Raw genomic sequence first — 20,857 nt, 5'->3', positions numbered from 1 at the left:
AAATTCTTAACTTGCCTAGTTCAGAGGAGAGATAGCTGCAGCACCCAAAAACCTCCAATAGTTGATGCCAAGGTACAATTTTTAATATGGCAGAGAGCATTGTTACATAAATTATTAAAAAGCAGCCATATTAATTTTGTTTATTTTAGGTAAAGGTAAAGGTAAAGGTTCCCCCGCACATGCGTGCTAGTCGTTTCCGACTCTAGGGGCCGGTGCTCATCTCCATTTCAAAGCCGAAGAGCCAGCGCTTGTCTGAGGACGTCTCCGTGGTCATGTGGCCGGCATGACTAGACGCCAAAGGCGCATGGAATGCTGTTACCTTCCCACCATAGTGGTCCCTATTTTTCTACTTGCCTTTTTACGTGCTTTCGAACTGCTAGGTTGGCAGAAGCTGGGACGAGTAACAGGCGCTCACTCTGTTACGCGGCACTCGGGATTTGACCCGCCAAACTGCCGACCATCTGGTCGACAAGCTCAGCGTCCTAAATCCAATTGATTTTATTTATTAACTGTCCTGTTTTTACTTGCTGTCAGGCTTGACACATCAGTCAGTTCTCAACTTGGCAAGATTAATCTCTTTACTGCAGACAAGACTGAAGTTACATGCACACAGAAATGTTGCCTACTGCACTACAGATAGTCCTCGACTAACAACAGTTCATTTAGTGACCATTCAAAGTTATAACGGCACTGAAAAAGTGGCATACGACCATTTTTCACACTTATGACCATTGCAGCATCTCCATGGTCACATGATCAAAATTCAGATGCTTGGCTACTGGTTCCTATTTATGACGTTTGCAGTGCCATGGGGTCATGTGATCATCTTTTGCAAGCTTCTAACAAGCAAAGTCAATGGGGAAGCCTGGTTCACTTAACAACCACGTTAACTGGCAAGAAAGATCATAAAATGGAGCAAAACATTCACTTAATAACTGTCTCACTTAGCAACAGAAATTTTGAGCTCAATTGTGCTCATAAGTCAAGAGCTGCCTGTATATACAAGTCAAAGTCTATGTATTAAGATTATGTTTTATACTGCCTTTCTAAGCCATTGGAAGGCACTTAATATATGCTGATATAACAGTTCTGTCTACCTGGGAATTCCTGGTTTGCTTCATATTTTTCACCTACTCTTTGGAGCACAGTACTTGGAGAGAGAAACTCTGATCTTCATGTAAACCAAAGCATCACTTCCTTTGATTTATATAGAAGATATTTTAGCTTATGGCCCAATTAACTATGAATTTGCATTACCTGGCAGCTAAGGGACATGAAGAGAGCTCTTCCAATCCTTTGGAATACCCAGTTTTCTGCTAATGGCAGCAGTAGAAAAACAGCAATTTAGCTCCTATAAACTAAATGTAAGACTTGGGAAAGAAAGGAAATGGCAGAAGGAAGGAGATCTGAGGTTGCGTGTGGGGGGGGTGAAGAGAAGCTGGCTGACCCCATCAACCAAATGCAACATGCAATAAGAAAATAGCAAAATCTTTAAAACAAAAAACTATTTTTTCCCTATTATGTTAAAGCAAAGGTGTGTGTAGAACAGAAAAATGTTAAAGGAAAATATAGATGCTATCTGACCAAATTCTTGCTTAAAAATCTGCAACTTGTCTTGCCATAGTTTTTCTGTCTCCTCTGTTTATTGAAATGCATATGCATGTATTACACTGACATCTTTGGAATAACTTTCATTTATTCTTTATTAAGCGTTATCACTTCATTATTAAATAAATCATCTGATGTATAAATCATCAGACAAAATATTTAGCTGCAGGCGTATTTGGCAAGTATTCCAGCACATGTTCATACAGAATAAAAGTGCTACTGTCACCCTGTCATTTCTTCCCCTTTCCATGAGCCTTCATTATGAATTGGACTGCTTCAGCCTTTATAACATGGGGAAAAAATATGCATTCACTCTTACCATCATGCAGTCAGATCTTTATTTAATCTGGCATGTTAAGAAAAATGAGGTGGTGGAGAGAAACATTTTCAATTGAGCTTGATGATAGCATGAAAACAAGGACAAATAAAGTTTGATATTCCAAATTCATAGGAATAAATCATCCAGATTCTAGATAGTTTTAGGTATTGTCAATGTCTTTTTCCGCCACCCAGGAAAAATTACTCTAATGCAACTTTTGATAAACTTGGTGCCTTTCAAGTGTACAAGATTTGAATTATCATAATTCCCAGATAGGAGGGAGTGAAATCTAATTTCTCCACAGGTCACAGATTCTGAATTAATTGTAATAAACAGAGAGTATACAGTATATAGGGACTTTGATAAGGCAATAACATGGCTTAAGCCAATATGAAGGGTTTATGAAAACATCTCAGACAGGCACCCGCCTACTACTCAGGAAGATAAAAGAGGGAGGCAGGCAAGCATATTTACACTTGGAAGATTCATTCTAATAAAAGTAATTGTAGGTATATGTGGCATCTGGCCTACCATACAGGGATGACATAATATGATTCATGAATGCTTGCTTGGTAATTGTCAGCCCTTCAGGGTAGATCAGAATAACAATCCAATGCCATGTAGGTCGGTACTACTTTTATAGTAAAGCTATAGTAACAGAATATTGAAAGGCTGAATGGGCTCCTTCCTTCCTTCCTTCCTTCCTTCCTTCCTTCCTTCCTTCCTTCCTTCCTTCCTTCCTTGGAAGATTTTATCTGAGAGATTTTCTCAGGTTACAATCCTTAGGTTTCTTTTATCTGATCATTTTCTTGGTGGTGACCTATCTCCGAGCCCTCATAGCAGTGGAGGGATTCAGCTGGTTCACACCGGTTTGGTAGAACTAGTAGCTAAATTTTGCTGCATTCAAAGTACTGGCTGGCTTCCAGAAGTCCAGTCTAGGCCTGGGAGGCCTCCCAGACCTAGGACGGCCCACCAGAAGTGTGTGGATGCCACTTCCAGAAGTCCATTCTAGCTCTCAGAGGCCTGGAGGAGGCCTCCCAGGTCTAGAACAGCCCACCGGAAGTGCATGGATGCCACTTCCGGAAATCCTTTCTAGGCCTCAGAGGCATCAAATAAGAGAACCAGTTGTTCAGGTATTTGAATACCACCACTGCCTCAAAGCTATTCCATATATTATCTATAATAATCGTGTTCAGATTTTTTATTAATAGAAGGATACTACTCTATTGTAAGACAGACTACTTTGTTTACATGAAGAAAGGCAGATTGTTAGAATGAAGTATTGCAAGCAAACTCTGCCCACAGTCTGGAGTTCAATCATGATGGGCTTGAGGTTGACTCAGCCTTCCTTCCGAAGTCAGTAAAATAGGACCAAGATTGTTGGGGACAATATGCTGACTGCTCAGAGAGTTCTGTAAAGCAGTGTGGAGCAGTATATAAGTCTAAGTGCTATTGCTATTGCTTTTGTATGATACATTTTTACTTGAGATATCAATATTGCTCCTGAAACAGCCACACATGCTCTTTGTGTACAACAGTACTTATAATACATCCTTTCATTGCAAAATACAGAATTTCTCAATGAAATCAGACAGCAAAAATAGAGAGCAAATGTCGTGCCAAGTCTGATTCAGGTGACCTAAACAAAAACGTATTTGGCATGTAATATCCCCTACTAATCTAACATTCTCTGCTGATCTCTGTAAGTCCAGTTTTGCTTTTTAAATCAGCCAAAATTAGCTAGACAAGGTTATTCCAAATCTTGATATGTTTTCTAAGCTGGAAATAAATCACCTCCACAGTGGTAGTTATTAACCTGGCCATGATTTGGGGTGCATTGTTTGTTGAAACCTTCACAATAGGTAAAAAATATATCAGATAACATTTTCCTCATCCTTTGACTAAATATCTACAGTATCTTTAATTCATTCAGAGCACTAGCACATGCTAATCTTTTAACTGTTGCTGATACTGTTTGCCTAAACTAACAATAAATACAATACATATTCTCTCTGAAGAGAAACGAACATTTCTCCCTTTTTTTTCTTATCTATCCTATTATTTTAAGAATAGGAATTGTTTTCATCCCCCTTTTCTCCCACTCTATACTGGAATTTCACAGCTGGCAAAATGCTATCTATTCCATAGGCATTTAAAAAAACTGGCCATCTTTAGGGCACATGTTAAGTGTATCAAATCCTTTGGCATGACACACACCCTAAGAGAGATAGCTTTAGTTCTCTCACCTCGAGATTCATGAAATTCCAGCGTGACATGGGCATCAAATCCGAGGCTGAAGTAATTATTGAAAACATTCAGGGGGAGCTGCAGTGATGAGATCAGAAGTAAAGAAAGAAAGAAAGGAAGACATTTTGTAGAAAAGGCAATATAGAAAAATAAAAATAGAATTGCAAACAGTAAGACTCACTAAGCAAAGTTGACTTTGTTATTACAGGTAAAACTATGTGTAATTTTGGAACTATTGTCTACTCATACTCGTAAAGTAGAATGTAAATTTGAATTGCTAGTAGATAGACAAGGGATTTGCACAAATGGATCTCCTAACACTTTCATTAATGAGTGGGTTTTATTTCCTGTTTACTGGCTAATTGTTGACAGGTCTGGAAACAATAGCCAAAATAGCTGGTCAAAACTGAACAAATAGTAGGATTCCGTGTCTGGAAACATTCCATAGCCACTCTGAATAGTGACTGATCTCCCAATTCTAGTTTATTTTATGGAGGAAGATTTCACACTAACCTTCTGTGTTCCATCTTCAAGTTCTTTTGGGGGTAAATCAGGGTTTCTCTCAACCTGAAGATTCCAACGATCTAATTGAACAATGGCCCCATCTTCTACATGACAGAGAATTTTCGCAACAGGTTCATCAGTATATCCCTGAAGTAGGATACAAAACAAGCAAGTATAAATAATCAATATTTTGTCTGAATGAATGATGCATTGATTAATCTATGGGATATTCATCAGTATTTACTCAAATGCAGCTAATTAAATCTTGATAATTTCCATAACTGGTACATGGACATGACCAGGCACAAGAAATTCATAAAATGTTATCCATAAAATGTTACAAATGTTAGATTATACTGGGAATGATGTGAAACTAAGTAAAGTTTTCAGCTCAACTAACCAACTAGCTCTGCCATGGTTATGTTTATTTCATTTAATGGAAAAAAGAAAGGAATAAAAGTGAAAGTTGAAGTAGAAACTTTCTACTCTATGCAAGAAAAATAATGCACCAGTTAGAAGAATATTTTTATACATTTCCTTCCACAGTTTGAGCCACCTCCTTTACTTTCAACAAAAATTGAAATGACAACCAGCCACATCTCTCTTCAGACTTACCCCTCCCCAGTTGAGAGTCCGAGCAAGATCATTCCCAGTGCCGAGTGGAAGCACAGCCACAGGAGGCTGGGGATTCAACTGTAACTCATCCAGAATGGAAAGGATCCAGCCAACCTAAGCATCAACAATTACAGATTTGGAAGTAAACGTCTAGACCCCACAGAAAATGGGTCTAACCAGAAGGTATAGTTACAATTCTAGGTAGTGCTATTTATTCCTGTCAATGTGTGGTTCATAGAAGATATTGATGAAGAAGAGTCAGGACCTGAAGACTCATGGAATTATAGATACAGTATGGGGCTACCATATCTGTGTTGCAAAAATCTGAATGATCAGTGGATGTCTGCAAAGAATGAGCTATATTACACTAGCTATGGTTTGTTTTCTTTGTGAATGATACAATATAAGGTATAACCAAACAATTTAACACATACTGCTTCCATCCTGTCCAAGAGAAAAGCATATAGGTAGCAATAACAATATCATTTAGACGTATATACTGCCCATAGTGCTTTGCAGCACTCTGTGCAGTTTACAATGTAAGCATTATTTGCACATTGCCCCCAACAATCTGGGGCCTCATTTTACCAATTTTGGAAGGATGGAAGGCTGAGTCAACCTTAAGCCTCATCAGGATCGAACTCTAAGCTATGGGCAGAATTTGCCTGAAATACTGCAGTTTAACCACTATGCCACCAGCGCTCTTGATGTCAATAACACTTTATCCACATTTCCCCTGTTCCCCTACCAAACACCAATTCATATTAGTTAAGGAAGAATATTTAAGGGAATTGCTATAAGAACAATCAGTGAGATGCCTTCCGTTGAAAATTATATGGAACAGCATCAATAAAAATGAATTGACCTTAGATTTATTTTTGGATATACAAAAATTTGGGAATTCTAAATATGGCTGAGTGTTGCTCTTAACATTTGCCTTTTAGGAAATGACATTGTTATGTATGCTAGAAGTCATAATAAAATAATTCACAGAGACTTAATTCCTCAGCACGACATTTTGGATTTGGGATAGGATGCCACCTGATTAGTTTTGAAGCTTGATGGAAAAATCTGAGGCTAGGAAGAATTTGAACTGACAATATTCCATTTATCATTTTTTTTTTTAAAAAAAGGTTAATCTTGAACAGAGACATGAGAAAAATCTTCTCCTTTCTGTTTCCTTTCAATAATGCAAAGTAATAACTAGTCTACTGAATATTCACTAGATCCATTTGAACAAGATTTTCATTTCTAAATGTAATGGCTTTTGGAACAACACAACATTAATTTCCTTCAAATATAATCTCAGGAAAGATAAATCAGGCACTGCTCATACTGATGAGATGGTACTGCCCCCATTCGCTCAAAATGTGAAATGCAAGGGAAAAGATATCGAAAGCAATAAATCCAACCCGATGGCATAGAGGGGTTCCAAATCCATTAAACAGATGAGCCCAGTCTTCCATAAATGTATCTTAGAAAGCCATCTTGGAAAAAAAGGAAGAATAAAACCAAACAGTAAGCATTCATAGGATTCTATGAGCACATACGCATGGGCATTGTTTGATTTTTGCAGACTTCAGTTCTGCACACTGTTCTCACGATGAATACCTGACTACTGCAACATAATTTCCTTGTGTGAATAGAACAAGGCATAGATTAAAAAAAACATTATCAAACATTTAGATTGTTCCATTCACAAAAGAAACAATCAATACTCTGTTCTACAGGACAAATGTTGGACAAGCATGTGTGAAAGGAGTGAGTGAATAACCCTCATTAAAATATATTATGTTTAAAGGTTTTGATAGGTGATATTGAATAGTTAGGTCAATATTACATTCTTCAATATTTCATGGAGAGACAGAGGGAGAGATGGGGGGAAGAAGAGAAGGAGACATAGAGAGATAGAGAGATAGAGAGATAACTATACTCTGTGAGATTTGATTGATTGATTGATTAATTGATTGAATTTCTATAGCCGCTCATCTCACTTGCATGTGACTCCGAGTAGCGTACACAGTTCAAACCCAAGATAACGATCACAAAAATTCAACTATTAAAGTCAATTAAAAAGAGTTAAAACCTATTTTATTTTCGTAATTTCACCAGCAATCATTGGCAGTGCCTCCTACTGTTAAAAAGAAAAGCTAATGAAAAGGAATCGGCCTTACTGTTCCATCGCCACCACAAGCCAAGATTCGCAGATTTGGGATTTTTCTGTACAATTCAAGCCTAGTGGAAGAAACCAGAGGACAAAAGTTTTTGGGTTTTTTTTTAATCATGAAGACAGATTTTAGAAATGCCGCTGTATGATCAAGGCATCCTAGTCGAGCATTTATTATCAGGAGCCCAAATGAAATTGGACTCACACAAGAAACAGAAATTGATTTTGCCATACCAACTGCTTCATTCGGGCAAAGTCAGACTCTTCTAAAGTCAGTCCCTTTTCTAAAATCAGATATGGTGAGGGAGGCAATACATACTTTACAGAAGTTACTGGATCATGTGTCTATGGCAATTCTCAATTATCCAGGTCATAGTTGTCGCAAAGGTGCTTTCCCCCCCTCCCTCAAAAGTCAATTCAAGGTGCTGGTGATGACCTATAAAGCCCTACATGGCTTGGGTCCGGGATATCTGAGGGAACACCTGCTGCCGGCATCAAGTTCCCTTCGTCCAGTGCGCTCCCACAGGGAGGGTCTTCTCAGGGTGCCACCGGTAAGAGATTGCCAGCGGACGACACCCAGGGATAGGGCCTTCTCAGTGGGGGCACCTGCCCTTTGGAACCAGCTGCCAGTGGAGCTGAGGACTGCCCCCGACCTCCGTTCATTCCGCCGGGGCCTGAAGACCTGGCTCTTCGAGCTCTCTGGCCCAGGCTGAAGATTAATTTATTTTAATCGGGGTTTTACTTATACAGGGATAAATTTAATCTTTTTAAACTTGTTTTTTTAACTTTTGTATTTTTGGTTTTTAATTACCCTGTAAACCGCCCTGAGTCCTTCGGGAAAGGGCGGTATATAAATGTAATAAAATAAATAAATAAATAAATAAATAAATAAATAAATAAATAAATAAATAAATAAACTAGACTTTCTTGGGGTTTTTTCCTTGTGAAAATGTTTCACTTCTAATCCCAGAAAGGTTTTCAGTTCTAACTAAGCGGTGGAAAATGGAAGGCCTTACATGATCCTTATTTATACGATTTGGATAATTCTTTCCGCTCCCCACCAATTAGTTAGAACTGAAGAAGGTTCTTGAATGAGAAGCGAAATATTTTCAAAGAAAAAAAAACCCCAAGAAAGTCCAGTTGCCTTTTGAGAGAAAGAAAGCACCTTTGGGATTACTGGTTCAAGTTTCTCAGAATAGTACTCCGGGTTCATATCATTTTTAAAAAAGGCCTTTCAGAAACAGGTATACCAGTAATTAGCCAAACTTTAAAATATTCTGGACTTGAAAAGTTAAAGCCACCAATGGCAACTGATCCTGGAAAACAGTTGGTAATTGATGCAGGGGTTTTTTCCGTATCGAAGAAAATGAGTTTTGAGGGTTTTTTTTTTACCAGTTAGCAGCCTAAATCACACGTTTTGCACTATGTCACAAAACAGTTCCTTGGTTTAAAGCAATTATGCAAATTGATTGGCAGAATGTTACTCCAGAAATAACAAATTGTACTCTGATGCTTAAACAAAAACAGCAATAAGCATTTATATGGATCTGTTGTTTTATAAAGCTTGGCTTGGTATCAGCTAGCAATTCTCTTGGTTACATCAAGCCTTTTTTCACATACAGACATAGTGAAAACATTAAAAACAAAACAAAACAACGCAAGACGGTTCTGCTTTTGAAAATACCAGGAATACGGGCACATCAGATGAGAATGAGCCAATATCCAAGAGTGCCATCTTGTGGCTTTAAAAACATTCTGTTACAGGAATTTATGGAGCAAATGTTTAAAAGAAGATTTTTATAAACCTTCAAAGAGTGTTCCGTGACACTAAAACATTTCTTGGTAACAACAGAGACATTGCAAACTATGGTCCTCTTTTAGATTATTTGTAACCTCCCAGTCTCGGTTTTATTAATAATCTCCCATCCAGGTTTTAACCAGATCTGACTTTGTTTAGCATTTTGGGATCACCAATTTCAGCAACTTTAAGATGTGTGTACTTCAATTCTTAGTGTCCCCAAGGAGTTGAAGCCTGACCAGATTTGGATTGTGACTCTTGGAAACTGGAGTAAAACTATCTAAACAACCACAACTATCTGGATCTATTTATTTATTTTGCCTTGCCTTGCAAATGCTACTGGGGATATTCTTTGAACTGCAAACTAAAGCTTGGGGGGGGAAATATCAACAGCACTTAAACCTACATACCAGTTCAGAATGTTTTACAGCCCTCTCCAAGCCATTTAAAAATGTCAGCTTATTGCCCCCAACAATCTGGGTCCTCATTTTACCAACCTCAGAAGGATGGAAAGCTGAGTCAACCTTGAGCCAGTCAGGATTGAACTCCTGGCAATCAGTGAAATTAGCCTGCAATACTTCATTCTAACCGTTGCACCACTAGGACTCTTATATGGCACTTAATCAGGATTTTGGCCAAGAGGAAGAAATTAATATTCTCTTCTACTCCCACCATTTGCCTCAGGTTATTCTGGCTTCATGTCCAGTCACACATTAATATGTGAGCCAGTTTGGTTTAGTGGGTAAAGCATCAGGTTAGAAATGTGAGTTCTAGTCCTGCCTTAGCCATGAAAGCCAGCCTGGTGACCTCAGGCCAGTCATTTTCAGCCCAACTCACATCACAGGGTTGTGGTTGTGGGGAAAATAGGAGAAGGAAGGTGTGTTGGATATGTTTGCTGCCTTAAGTTATTTGTAAAAAAAAAGGAAGGAAGGAAGGAAGGAAGGAAGGAAGGAAGGAAGGAAGGAAGGAAGGAAGGAAGGATGGTTTGAAGTTTTTAATAATGTATCAATACACGTTTCATGGCTTGCTGTCCTTCAAGGTACTAGTAATGGTGTTTAAGGCCCTACATGGCAGGGGTCCGGAGTACCTTAGGGAACACCTGCTGCCGGCATCAACTTCCCTTCACCCTGTACGTTCCCACAGAGAGGGCCTCCTCAGGGTGCCACCGATCAGAGAATGTCGATTGGTGGCCCCCAGGGGGAGATCCTTCTCTGTGGGCGCTCCGGAGCTGTGGAATCAGCTACCGGTAGAGCTCCGGATGGCGCCCGATCTTCGCTCCTTCCATCGCGATCTAAAGACATTCTTATTTGAACAAGCCGGCCTGGCCTGATGGGGGATTGGTGGGGTTTTTTATTGTTATTTTAATATTTGTATTTACTGTTTTAGTGGGCATATATTTAATTCTTTTTTAGCTTTTGTAACTTTGTATTTTTTTATTCTTGCCCTATTCACCGCCCTGAGTCCTTTGGGAGAAGGGCGGTATATAAATAAAATTATTATTTATTATTATTATTATTATTATTATTATTATTATTATTATTATTATTATTATTATTATTATTATTATTATTATTATGGATACACAATAATCAGTGGTGGGATTCAAATAGGTGAACAACCAGTTCTTTGTGTGGATGCCGCTTCCGGAAGTCCATTCTGGGCCTGGGCAACAAAAAATTAGCTACCAGTTCTGCCGAAGTAGTGCAAACCAGCTGAATCCCACCACTGACAATAGTCATTTTCACTGCCATTTGTAAAATTAATGTATTCATTGACACACCTTAAATTTTCCCCTTAAAAATTCAAACCATTTTTATATTACTACTGGAAATGCCCATATAATTCAGTTACTTGTCATTCTCATATACTTTTTGTGTCTATTACACTCTTCCACTGCCACCCCTCCCCATTTTTTAAAGTATGGCTCCTAGCTGTTCAAAATTGCCTGGTGCCCACTGAGGAAGGTAATAATAAGCAACAGGAGGTATAAATTTAATTGTCACAACTGAGCAGTTTAAGGCATAGTTGCTGTCAAGTCCTCTTTCTCAAGTTAATTCTCTCTGCATTTGTTGAAACTGGAATTCCCATAACTTTCAGGCATCATGACCAGAAGCCATTTCATGTTTTTAATCATTAGAGATGGCAATGTTCGCCTCCAATGTGTTTTGAGTTGCCTCACATGAAAATAAGGAATGAGTCAAACTAAACAGCCCAGAACGTACGCATCTCTTGGTCCTTCCTGAGATAGGTCAAAGACCTGACGTGGATTCAAGTACCACATAAACATTTGGAGCACTTTAGTACCCTGAAAAGGACAAAAAAGAAAGCTATCAATTAACTTGTAACTCAGTCTTAAAATGCATGATGAAGTATTTCACTCGTGTCACGTTAAGAGAACTCTTATTTTCGATGCATTGACGGTATTATTTAGTTTGGTAGTGAAACATCTGCAAGAAAGCCACCAAGTTTAGAGAGCACCAAGGACCCTCAGTTCAACCACGAGCTGCAATATTCTCTTCTATCTTATTTTAGAACCTCCTTCCAACCTTTAACTCTTTCATCAAATTTGAGACATCTTTTTTCTGACATACCTTCTAAATCCCTTTCTTGGTACAAGCACATTCTGTGTTTGATGCCCCATATTTACCTGATTCCCTCCACTTTTTGGATTCACAAATACAAGCAAGGGTTTCATGAGAGGGGAAGAGATAGGCTTAATCACAAAAGGTCGTCCTTTGTTCTCCTAGAGAAAGAAAAGGAAAACATCAGCAGAAGGTTGCAGCAGGCACTTTAATTAGTGGTACAGAATTCCCAGCCATAAAATTCCCAAGCTACTTCTTATTAAGAAAAGAGTAAGTCATCATAAAGATTCAGAATGTGATTCCGCACTACAGGTTGATGAGGAAGATGAGGGACAGTTAACCCCATTCTACATCTTTGTAAAATTCAATCCAAATGTCCTGAACGGTGGAGACAGGAGTCTCCACAGATAACAGTTTGGGGATATGCATTTTCAACACAGCAGAAAATGTGAACTGGGTTTGGGATGGGATTTGGGGAGGAGAGGAGAAAGAATTCTCTAAATATACATTATATTTAGTATAAGTATAACATGCTTCTAGAATATAAAGGGATATGTCAGCTAATATAACTGAAAGGAATCAGATTGGATCAGCTGTTTTGTTATGACAATTTCCCCAAGTAATAATCATGAATTAGTCATTAATTCCTCTAATTAATAATCACTAATTAATCATTAATCATCAAACATATCATATTTAGCATAAGTATAACATGCTTCTAAAAGGGACGCGGTGGCTCAGTGGATTAGGACGCTGAGCTTGTCGATCAGAAGGTCGGCAGTTTGGCGGGTCAAATCCCGAGTGCCGTGTAACAGAGTGAGCGCCTGTTACTCATCCCAGCTTCTGCCAACCTAGCAGTTCGAAAGCACATAGCAATGCAAGTAGAAAAATAGGGACCACTACGGTGGGAAGGTAACAGTGTTCCGTGCGCCTTTGGCATCTAGTCATGCCGGCCACATGACCACAGAGATGTCCTCGGACAAGCGCTGGCTCTTCGGCTTTGAAACGGAGATGAGCACCAGCCCCTAGAGTTGGAAACGACTAGCACGTATGTGCGGGGGAACCTTTACCTTTATAACATGCTTCTAGAATAGAATGGGATATGTCAGCTAATATAACTGAAAAGGATCAGACTGGATCGGTTGTTTTGATTTGTTATGATTATTTTCCCCCTAACTTATAACCATAATAAATTGTTAGAAAGACTTACCTCATTTCCTCTTTTACTGGCTTTCCTTTTAAAAGAGGTTCTTTTCTTCCGCCTGGTCGAATTTTTCAGTGAATTCTGTTTTGTTTTGTTTTTTTTAAGAAGAGAAGGAGAAGGAGGAGAATTTAAAAACAATTATGCCAAACAGAAGACCTCCCTATAAGAAACACCTTTGTGACAGTACCTGTGGAGGATGGTACACCACCTGGCACACATGCATGAGTTGAAAGGACATGCGTCTCATGCTTTACATTTTCACATCACTGTTATGGAGAAAGCCACAGACTAAGACCAGACTGGTACTTTCAGAACTGGAGACTTCCAATGCTGTGAGGGAGAAGAAAACTAGATGCTCCCAAAGACTCACATAAGAGCACATGCTGTACCTGCCAACCCTCCCAATTCAGGTAGGAGACGCCCGTTTTCCTTCCGGGGCTCCAGTCTCCCGCCCAATCAGGTTCGTCTCCTGGTGTGGAGACCACCTACATAAAAAGGTTAAGGAGAACAAGATAAAGCCAGCTATGCTCCAGGGGCCTTTTCTTCTACGTCTTCTTTTTAAACCAATGGCATTTACCAGTAGGGTAATTAACCATGTGTAAGTTAGGTATGTCCTCCTGTCTCATATTAGTTGATGTGTGATATCACAGATGACTTTGTCGAGATAATGCTAAACATTTTTAGAGATGATTCACAGACTATTGATTTTAAATGTACAGGTAGTCCTCAGTTAACAATAATTGGAATCAGAATTTCTGTTTCTACAGCATGCAGTCAAAGTATGACATGATGTTAATGTGATATTTAGCAGCAGAAATTGCAACAGTCCCCAATTACCATTATTAGCCAAGAACCACATGAGTCATTAGGCAAGGACCTAAATGATTGTGACTTCCTGCTAGCTTCCCCATTAACTTTACTTGTGACAGGGAGGGTCACAAATCATGATCACAGGATTCTGCAGCAGTCAGAAATCTGAGCCAGTTGCTGAGCAGCTGGTTTGCAATCATGTGTCCCTGGGAGGACTGCATTGATCAGAACTTTGAGAACTGTTCATAACTACCACTCATTCAGTTGTTGCAAATCTGAATGGTCACTGACTAAGTGGTTGTTAACTAAGGATCACCTGTAGAGTAAAAGAGGATTACAATGAATTCTCTACTTGTATTTTGCAAAAAATATGCATCAAACAGGTTGGGTTAAGAAATACCAAGTTCCTGTTCAAAAAATGTCGGCAATGGCTGCCAAAAGTGTGTTCCTTTGCAAGAATTATCAAACAAAGTCATGACTTATAAGATATCCTGTAGGAAAAAGTCCAAAGAAAACCTCATTGTTGGTCACTTAAATTTTATTAGAGATATTCTCCCAACATTGAGCTGGCTGAATTACACTTAGCATTTAAATTTATTTGTCTCTAGTTTTTAAAGTAACTAAAAATAAGTATTATTATTATTATTATTATTATTATTATTATTATTATTATTATTATTATTATTATTATTAAATTTTATTTGTATACCGCCCTTCTCCCGAAGAACTCAGGGCGGTGAACAAGGCAATACATATTAAAAAAACAAGATACAAAAATTAAAAACGATTAAACAACTGCCCATGAATAAGTTAAAAGACATTAAAATAGATTAAAATAGATTAATAAAACCCAACGCCATCCCATCAGGCCAGGCCAGCTTGTTCGAAAAGGTAGGTTTTGAGATCGCGCCGGAAGGAGCGGAGGTCAGGCGCCATCCGGAGCTCGACTGGAAGATGGTTCCATATATCCGGCACGCCCACAGAGAACGCCCTCCCCCTGGGGGCCACCAGTCAACATTCTTTGACTGGTGGCACCCTGAGGAGGCCCTCTCTGTGGGAGCGTACTGGGCGGAGGGAAGTTGACGCCGGCCGCAGGTGCTCCCCAAGGTATTCCGGACCCATGCCATGTAGGGCTTTGTAGGTCATTACCAACACCTTGAATCTCACCCGGAAGACAACTGGAAGCCAATGCAGCTCGCGGAGCAGAGGTGTAACATGGGAGTGTCGGGAAACTCCCAACACAACTCTCACGGCTGCATTCTGTACCAGTTGGAGCCTCCGAGTGGTCTTCAAGGGTAGCCCCATGTAGAGAGCGTTGCAGTAGTCCAGACGAGAGATCACAAGGGCGTGAGTGACCGTATGTAAGGCATCCCGGTCTAGATAGGGCCGCAACTGGCGCACCAGGCGAACCTGGGCGAAGGCCCCCCTAGTCACAGCTACTATATGGTCTTCTAGAGAAAGCTGTGAATCTAGGAGCACTCCCAAGTTGCGAGCCCTATCTACGGGGGGTAATAACTCACCCCCCATAGAGAGAGATGGGATATCCTGAATATCCCGAGATGCCGGTACGCACAGCCACTCGGTCTTGTCAGGGTTGAGTCGAAGCCTGTTCCTCCCCATCCAGACCCGAACCGCCTCCAGGCAGCGGGACATCACGTTGAGGGCATCACTGGGGTGGTTTGGGGTCAAAATGAAAAGCTGGGTATCATCAGCATACTGATGATACCCAACTCCAAAACCACGAATGATCTCACCCAGTGGTTTCATATAGATGTTGAACAGGAGAGGCGAGAGGACCGACCCCTGAGGGACTCCACAAGCGAGAGGCCTCGAGGTCGACCTCTGCCCCCCTGCCAACACTGACTGTGAGCGTCCCAGGAGATAGGAGGAGAACCACTGAAGGACCATGCCTCCTACTCCCAATCCCCTGAGATGCCGCGGCAAGATACCATGGTCGATGGTATCGAAAGCCGCTGAGAGGTCTAATAGGACTAGGACAGAGGAATATCTCCTGTCCCGAGCCCTCCAGAGATCATTCACCAGAGTGACCAATGCCGTCTCCATGCTGTACCCGGGCCTGAAGCCCGATTGGTACGGGTCTAGATAATCCGCTTCATCCAGAACCAGAGGGAGCTGATGCGCCACCACACTCTCAACAACCTTCACAAGAAAGCGAAGGTTGGAGACCGGACGAAAGTTATTTAACACAGCTGGGTCCAGGGCAGGCTTCTTGAGGAGAGGTCTCACCACCGCCTCCTTCAAGACGGTGGGGAAATTACCCTCACTTAAAGAGGCAGATATAACCGCCTGGAACCAGCCTCGTGTCCCATCCCGGGCTGCATAAACCAGCCAGGAAGGGCACGGGTCCAATAAACATGTGGTGGAGCTCAGCCTCCCCATAATCCTGTCCACTTCCTCTGGTATAATGTATAATGAAGTATAATGAAGACTTTGGTCTTTGTTTTAATTATCTGGGATTTGTTTGGTTTATATGTGAGCAAACCATTTCTCCTCTCTGTCCCCATGAAGTATTTGTCGCGCCCCGTGGACTCGACGCCCAGCGGCGCCACGGGCGCGACATTCACCAGCGCCGGTTGCTCCGCTGGTTGCTCCTCCTCCTCCTGCACGGCCTGGGAGAGTGCCTGGCGGCCTGGAACGACGACGGCCTTTCCCCTCGCAAGACCACCAGCTGCGTCGACGGCCTCCTCCTTCGCCCGCTCATCAGCTGCGACGGCGGCTGAGCCGGTTGAGGCCGCCCGGCAGCTGCACGACGCCCGGACCGGTTGCAGCCCTGAGAGTGCGCGCGCGCGACGTGCGACTTGGCCCCGCCCTGCCAACTACGGCGGCCTCACAGGACCATGAGGCCAAACCAAATGAACACTCGGCCCTTGCGGCGATGGCGGGCGGGGCTTTCGGCAGCGGAGCCCGTCTGCGTGAGGAAAAGACTGGGGGCTTGCCTGTCTTGCAAGGGGAGGCCGGGCAGCAGGGCAGCGGTGGGTCCGTGACAGGAGGGAAGGTGCCGGGTACAGGGACGGGGGTGGGGGTGGTGATTAGCAGCAAGGGGGAGAGCGTTCGCGGGGAGACTCACCTGGGAGGGAGAGGGTGCCGGGTAACAAAGGGAGGTGTTTGGGAGAAACGGGAATTAAGTAGGGAATGGGCGGAAGCGGGTGCGGTTGGGTGGGGCGTGGGTGTATACATGAAATGTGTATTTAAAGGCGTTGGATGCGGGTAGCAGCCAATGCTGGCTTTGTTCCGTTTGAAGATCGTTTGCTTTGCTTAGTAAACCACTTTGGAAACTCAGCTTACGTCTCGGTTGCTTGAATTTCCTGCTCTCCGGACGAGGTTTGAGAGTATTGCCATTGAATTCAGTGCCACTCAATACTGAGTCCCTGAACATTCCAGAATGCAAGTTGTGTGTCTCTTGGATAATGTTGTAAAATCACACAACCATTTTCCCCAGTGTTGAAATTCCTTGAAAGTATAATGAAAATGAAAAAAGCACTTCTGTGTATACCACAAAGGAATAATGCAAACTATCCCAATAGATGGATAACTCAAGAGTTTGCTTTTACAATTATTCAAAGAAACAGAAAATTTCAGTCTTATGAAGAATGATTGAAGGAACTGGGTATCTTTTCCCTTAAAAAACAATGACTGAGATGGGATATGATGTCCCTCATCAAATTTTTGAAAGGAAGGCCAAGGCCTGTCTTCTGAGTGCATGACATAGAATAATGGATTTAATTTACAGGAAGGCAGATTCCAAGTGAATGTTAGAAAAAACCTTCCAGAAAGTACAAGTAATGTGACAGTGGACCCAATTATCCAGAGAGCTGCAGGATTCGCTTCACCAAATTTGTTCAAGCAGTTGCTTAATAACCATCTCTTGGGAATGCTTTAATTATATTTCTGCACTATACAGGAGTTGGACAATAGCCTAAACGTCCACCTTCAACATTATAATTCTATGAAAGCTACGTGGCTGAGGAATATCATTAAAGTTATTCTTTTACATCTAATGATAAATACAGCAATGTTATCCACAATGAGACATGTTTCCCCTTTTCATCATAAAATGAATGCCTCAGGCATACACAACCACTTCGGTCTAATAGCCCACATTTCTATACAGGTCACTTGAATTGATAACAGTTCCATACAGAAAAAAACTATTCCTGAATTTTTCTTCACCTTATCTAAATTGATGAAAAGGTATTGGTGATATCTTTCAATGGAGAAGATTGTTCCAGTGATGCACTGATGGGTAGAGTACATTGCCTTCTTCAGTTAAAAAGAAAGACCAAGTGCTGATCTTCCTTTTTAGAAACACTTCCACAGCCTCTTTAGTGTCCCATGTTTCTACTAAAACACAAAGGAGGGAAGCATGCAGGAAGACTTCCCATGAAGCCAGGCAGGCTTCAAAGTCATGGAGAGATGTGTTGCAAAAATAATCACAGCTTTAGCACCTTCTGCCATCTCCAGGTATAAAATAAGCTCAACGACATGAGACATGTTCATGTATTCTTAAAATTCTTAAAAAAGGTTTAAAAAAATCAATGCTTCTTTTGCAGGGGAAGAGAATTTCTGAGCAACTGGAAGCACATTTCAACCCAGAGCTCTTTATAACAGGGTTGTGAAGCCAAATTCCTCTTTTAGTAAAACAAATTTCAATAGTCATATTGCTCCTCATTAAGGAATATTTAAAAAAAATCCATCACAATAATTCCAGTTGAAGCACAAAGAAATTATTATTCTTATTTATTATTCTTGGTCTGTTTGTTTGTTGTTGTTGTTGTTGTTAGTGTTTTGGATTCTCTTGCAAATCCAAGATCCAAAAATTATATATTCCATTGCAGAGATTATTTTCATCTTCCTTCTGAAGGAGTTACCCAACTGTACCTCCAGGCTCAATTTTCCATATTTATCCATGCATTTAATAGAAAGTCTGGAATCCACACAACAGCTCCTTTCATAATTTTTCTGAATACATGAACACTTTTCTCCACTCCATGTATTCCATCTCTTCATAATGGAGAGAACTCAAAGTATTTCAAATCACCAAAGTATCATTTGCTGTGAAAAGGGAAAGCATTTATCACAGTACAGCAATTCCAAGGGAAGATACTGTGATTTTCAGATATCTCTATGGAGCAAAGCCCTTTTTAAAAAGAAAACAAAAAAATCCCCTAAAAACAACTTTGAATATTGTTTTATTATCTACCTATAGATGTTTAAAACAGAAATAGATATGTTAGCCCAAAGGTCCATTGGATGATATAATCTGTCAAAGATTATGAATGGTTGTTCTGCTGCACTATATATATTTTTCCTAAAATAATTTAGTTTAAAATACCTTCTCAAACTCAAAAATAGCAAATCTACTAGTATATATATAGATTGCAAAATGAAAATATCCCAAGTTCCAAGGCAGTAGATAAGAATGTGACTTCCAATACAACATTTTATAATATGTCCCTTCTCCACATTCTCCAGTTTGGAAAATAATGTTCAATCCAGCAGACCACAGATTGAATCAAGAGACTTATGGAGGAACAAACTGGAGTTGAGCAACTACCTCATTAAAGCAGACCAAGGCTCATCTGGAAAATCTGGGCTAGCTTTACATGAACCATGGCCACTTTCCAAATTGTTCAGTTTGAAAAGCCTGTTCATTTGACTTCAACTACAGTATGTTTCCTGTGGGATCTGATCATGCCTGCTTTTGCTTCTGGCTACACCCACTGCTGGAAGGCTGAACGTGGAAATCAGTTTTCATTTGAGATCTCAACAAGAAAGGATTTCTCCAGATTCTTAAAATGGCTGTTTAACAATCCTAATTACTACATGTATATTTAAACTACTTCTTGGAAGGAAGAAATGGTTGCTTTTGACCACAATTCCGAAGGTCTAACATTTCACTGTACCAGGTTTTAAATAGTTACATAAAATAAAGTTTTAGAAAAACTATATGGAAAGAGAAGACAATGTCTTATAGCAAATAGGGGTAATAGCTGATGGCAACCAAAGGCAGTATAGCATGTTTTTCCCCACAGGAATACCAGCAGTCTTTAGCCAAGTGAACCAATCCACACTGTCAGAACAGGCAGAAGCATGCTGTTACCTGAGGTTTCTTCACCTTAATGATCCAGGTGGGGGGGACAATAACAGCAGCATGAGCTCCTAGGGAACAGGGCTCCTCAATGTGCTGCAGCAGGAAGCAGGTGACTTTATTGTGAAACTAGAGGAAAGAAAAGCAGAGGCCTCTGTGCAATGAAGAGTATGGAGAAAGGCAAACATGAGAAGAGGGGGCAAATAAAGACATCAGTATTAGGGAAAAGACATATCCCAATCTTCCTCTTCTCTTGCTTTGCAGCATTTTAGGCCCAAAGAATGCATATCTTTAACACTGTTCTGTCCACACAGAACATGTTCTGTATTGAGAGAAAAGAGGGTTCCATATGAAAAAAGGATATGTGAAATTCATGTACATCTATGCTGCTTTGCCTTCTTTCAGCCCAGATCACAATTGGCACAATTAACCTAACCATAAGCAATAGCAATAGCACTTAGACTTATATACTGCTTCATAGTGCTTTACAGCCCTCTCTAAGGGGTTTACAGAGTCAGCATATTGTCCCCAACAATCTGAGTCCTCAGTTTAATGACCTTGGAAGGATGGAAGGCTGAGTCAACCTTGAGCCGGTGAGAATTGAACTGCCAAACGTCTGGCAGCCAGCAGGCAGCAGAATTAGCCTGCAGTACTGCATTCTAACCATTGCGCCACCACGGCCCATAAGCTATTTCACACTTTCTCTTTTTTATATTCCCCAAACAAGTGCATAGCCAATCCCTTGCTTTTTTTTGTATGTTTTGTGGTGAATGATGACCTTCTAATTCAATAACCCAACAGATGTTCCTCTTTATTTAGATAGTAAGTACATAACGCTGATGACGCAAAGATGTGTAATGGGGTTGATGCTCCTGTGCTCATTCGTAACCCAGA

General features: G+C 40.6%; 1 protein-coding gene across 1 annotated transcript in view; it reads right to left on the bottom strand.

Moving 5' to 3' along the window:
* Positions 1 to 20,857, bottom strand: part of DGKI (diacylglycerol kinase iota) — a gene marked incomplete at both ends in the record, with an annotated part of 275,825 nt that overhangs the window by 101,110 nt on the left and 153,858 nt on the right. The window contains 9 exons of the mRNA XM_083365474.1: positions 4,174 to 4,252; positions 4,688 to 4,825; positions 5,294 to 5,407; positions 7,468 to 7,528; positions 11,481 to 11,563; positions 11,906 to 12,001; positions 13,051 to 13,125; positions 13,434 to 13,529; positions 19,976 to 20,092. Coding sequence (XP_083221600.1) covers positions 4,174 to 4,252; positions 4,688 to 4,825; positions 5,294 to 5,407; positions 7,468 to 7,528; positions 11,481 to 11,563; positions 11,906 to 12,001; positions 13,051 to 13,125; positions 13,434 to 13,529; positions 19,976 to 20,092 — 859 coding nt within the window. The remainder of the gene's footprint in view (positions 1 to 4,173; positions 4,253 to 4,687; positions 4,826 to 5,293; positions 5,408 to 7,467; positions 7,529 to 11,480; positions 11,564 to 11,905; positions 12,002 to 13,050; positions 13,126 to 13,433; positions 13,530 to 19,975; positions 20,093 to 20,857) is intronic.

This window comes from Vipera ursinii (assembly GCF_947247035.1).
Source record: "Vipera ursinii genome assembly, chromosome: 6".
NCBI lineage: Eukaryota > Metazoa > Chordata > Lepidosauria > Squamata > Viperidae > Vipera > Vipera ursinii.
The sequence above is the reverse complement of the archived record's forward strand: the minus strand, read 5'-3'. Positions and strand labels throughout refer to the sequence as shown.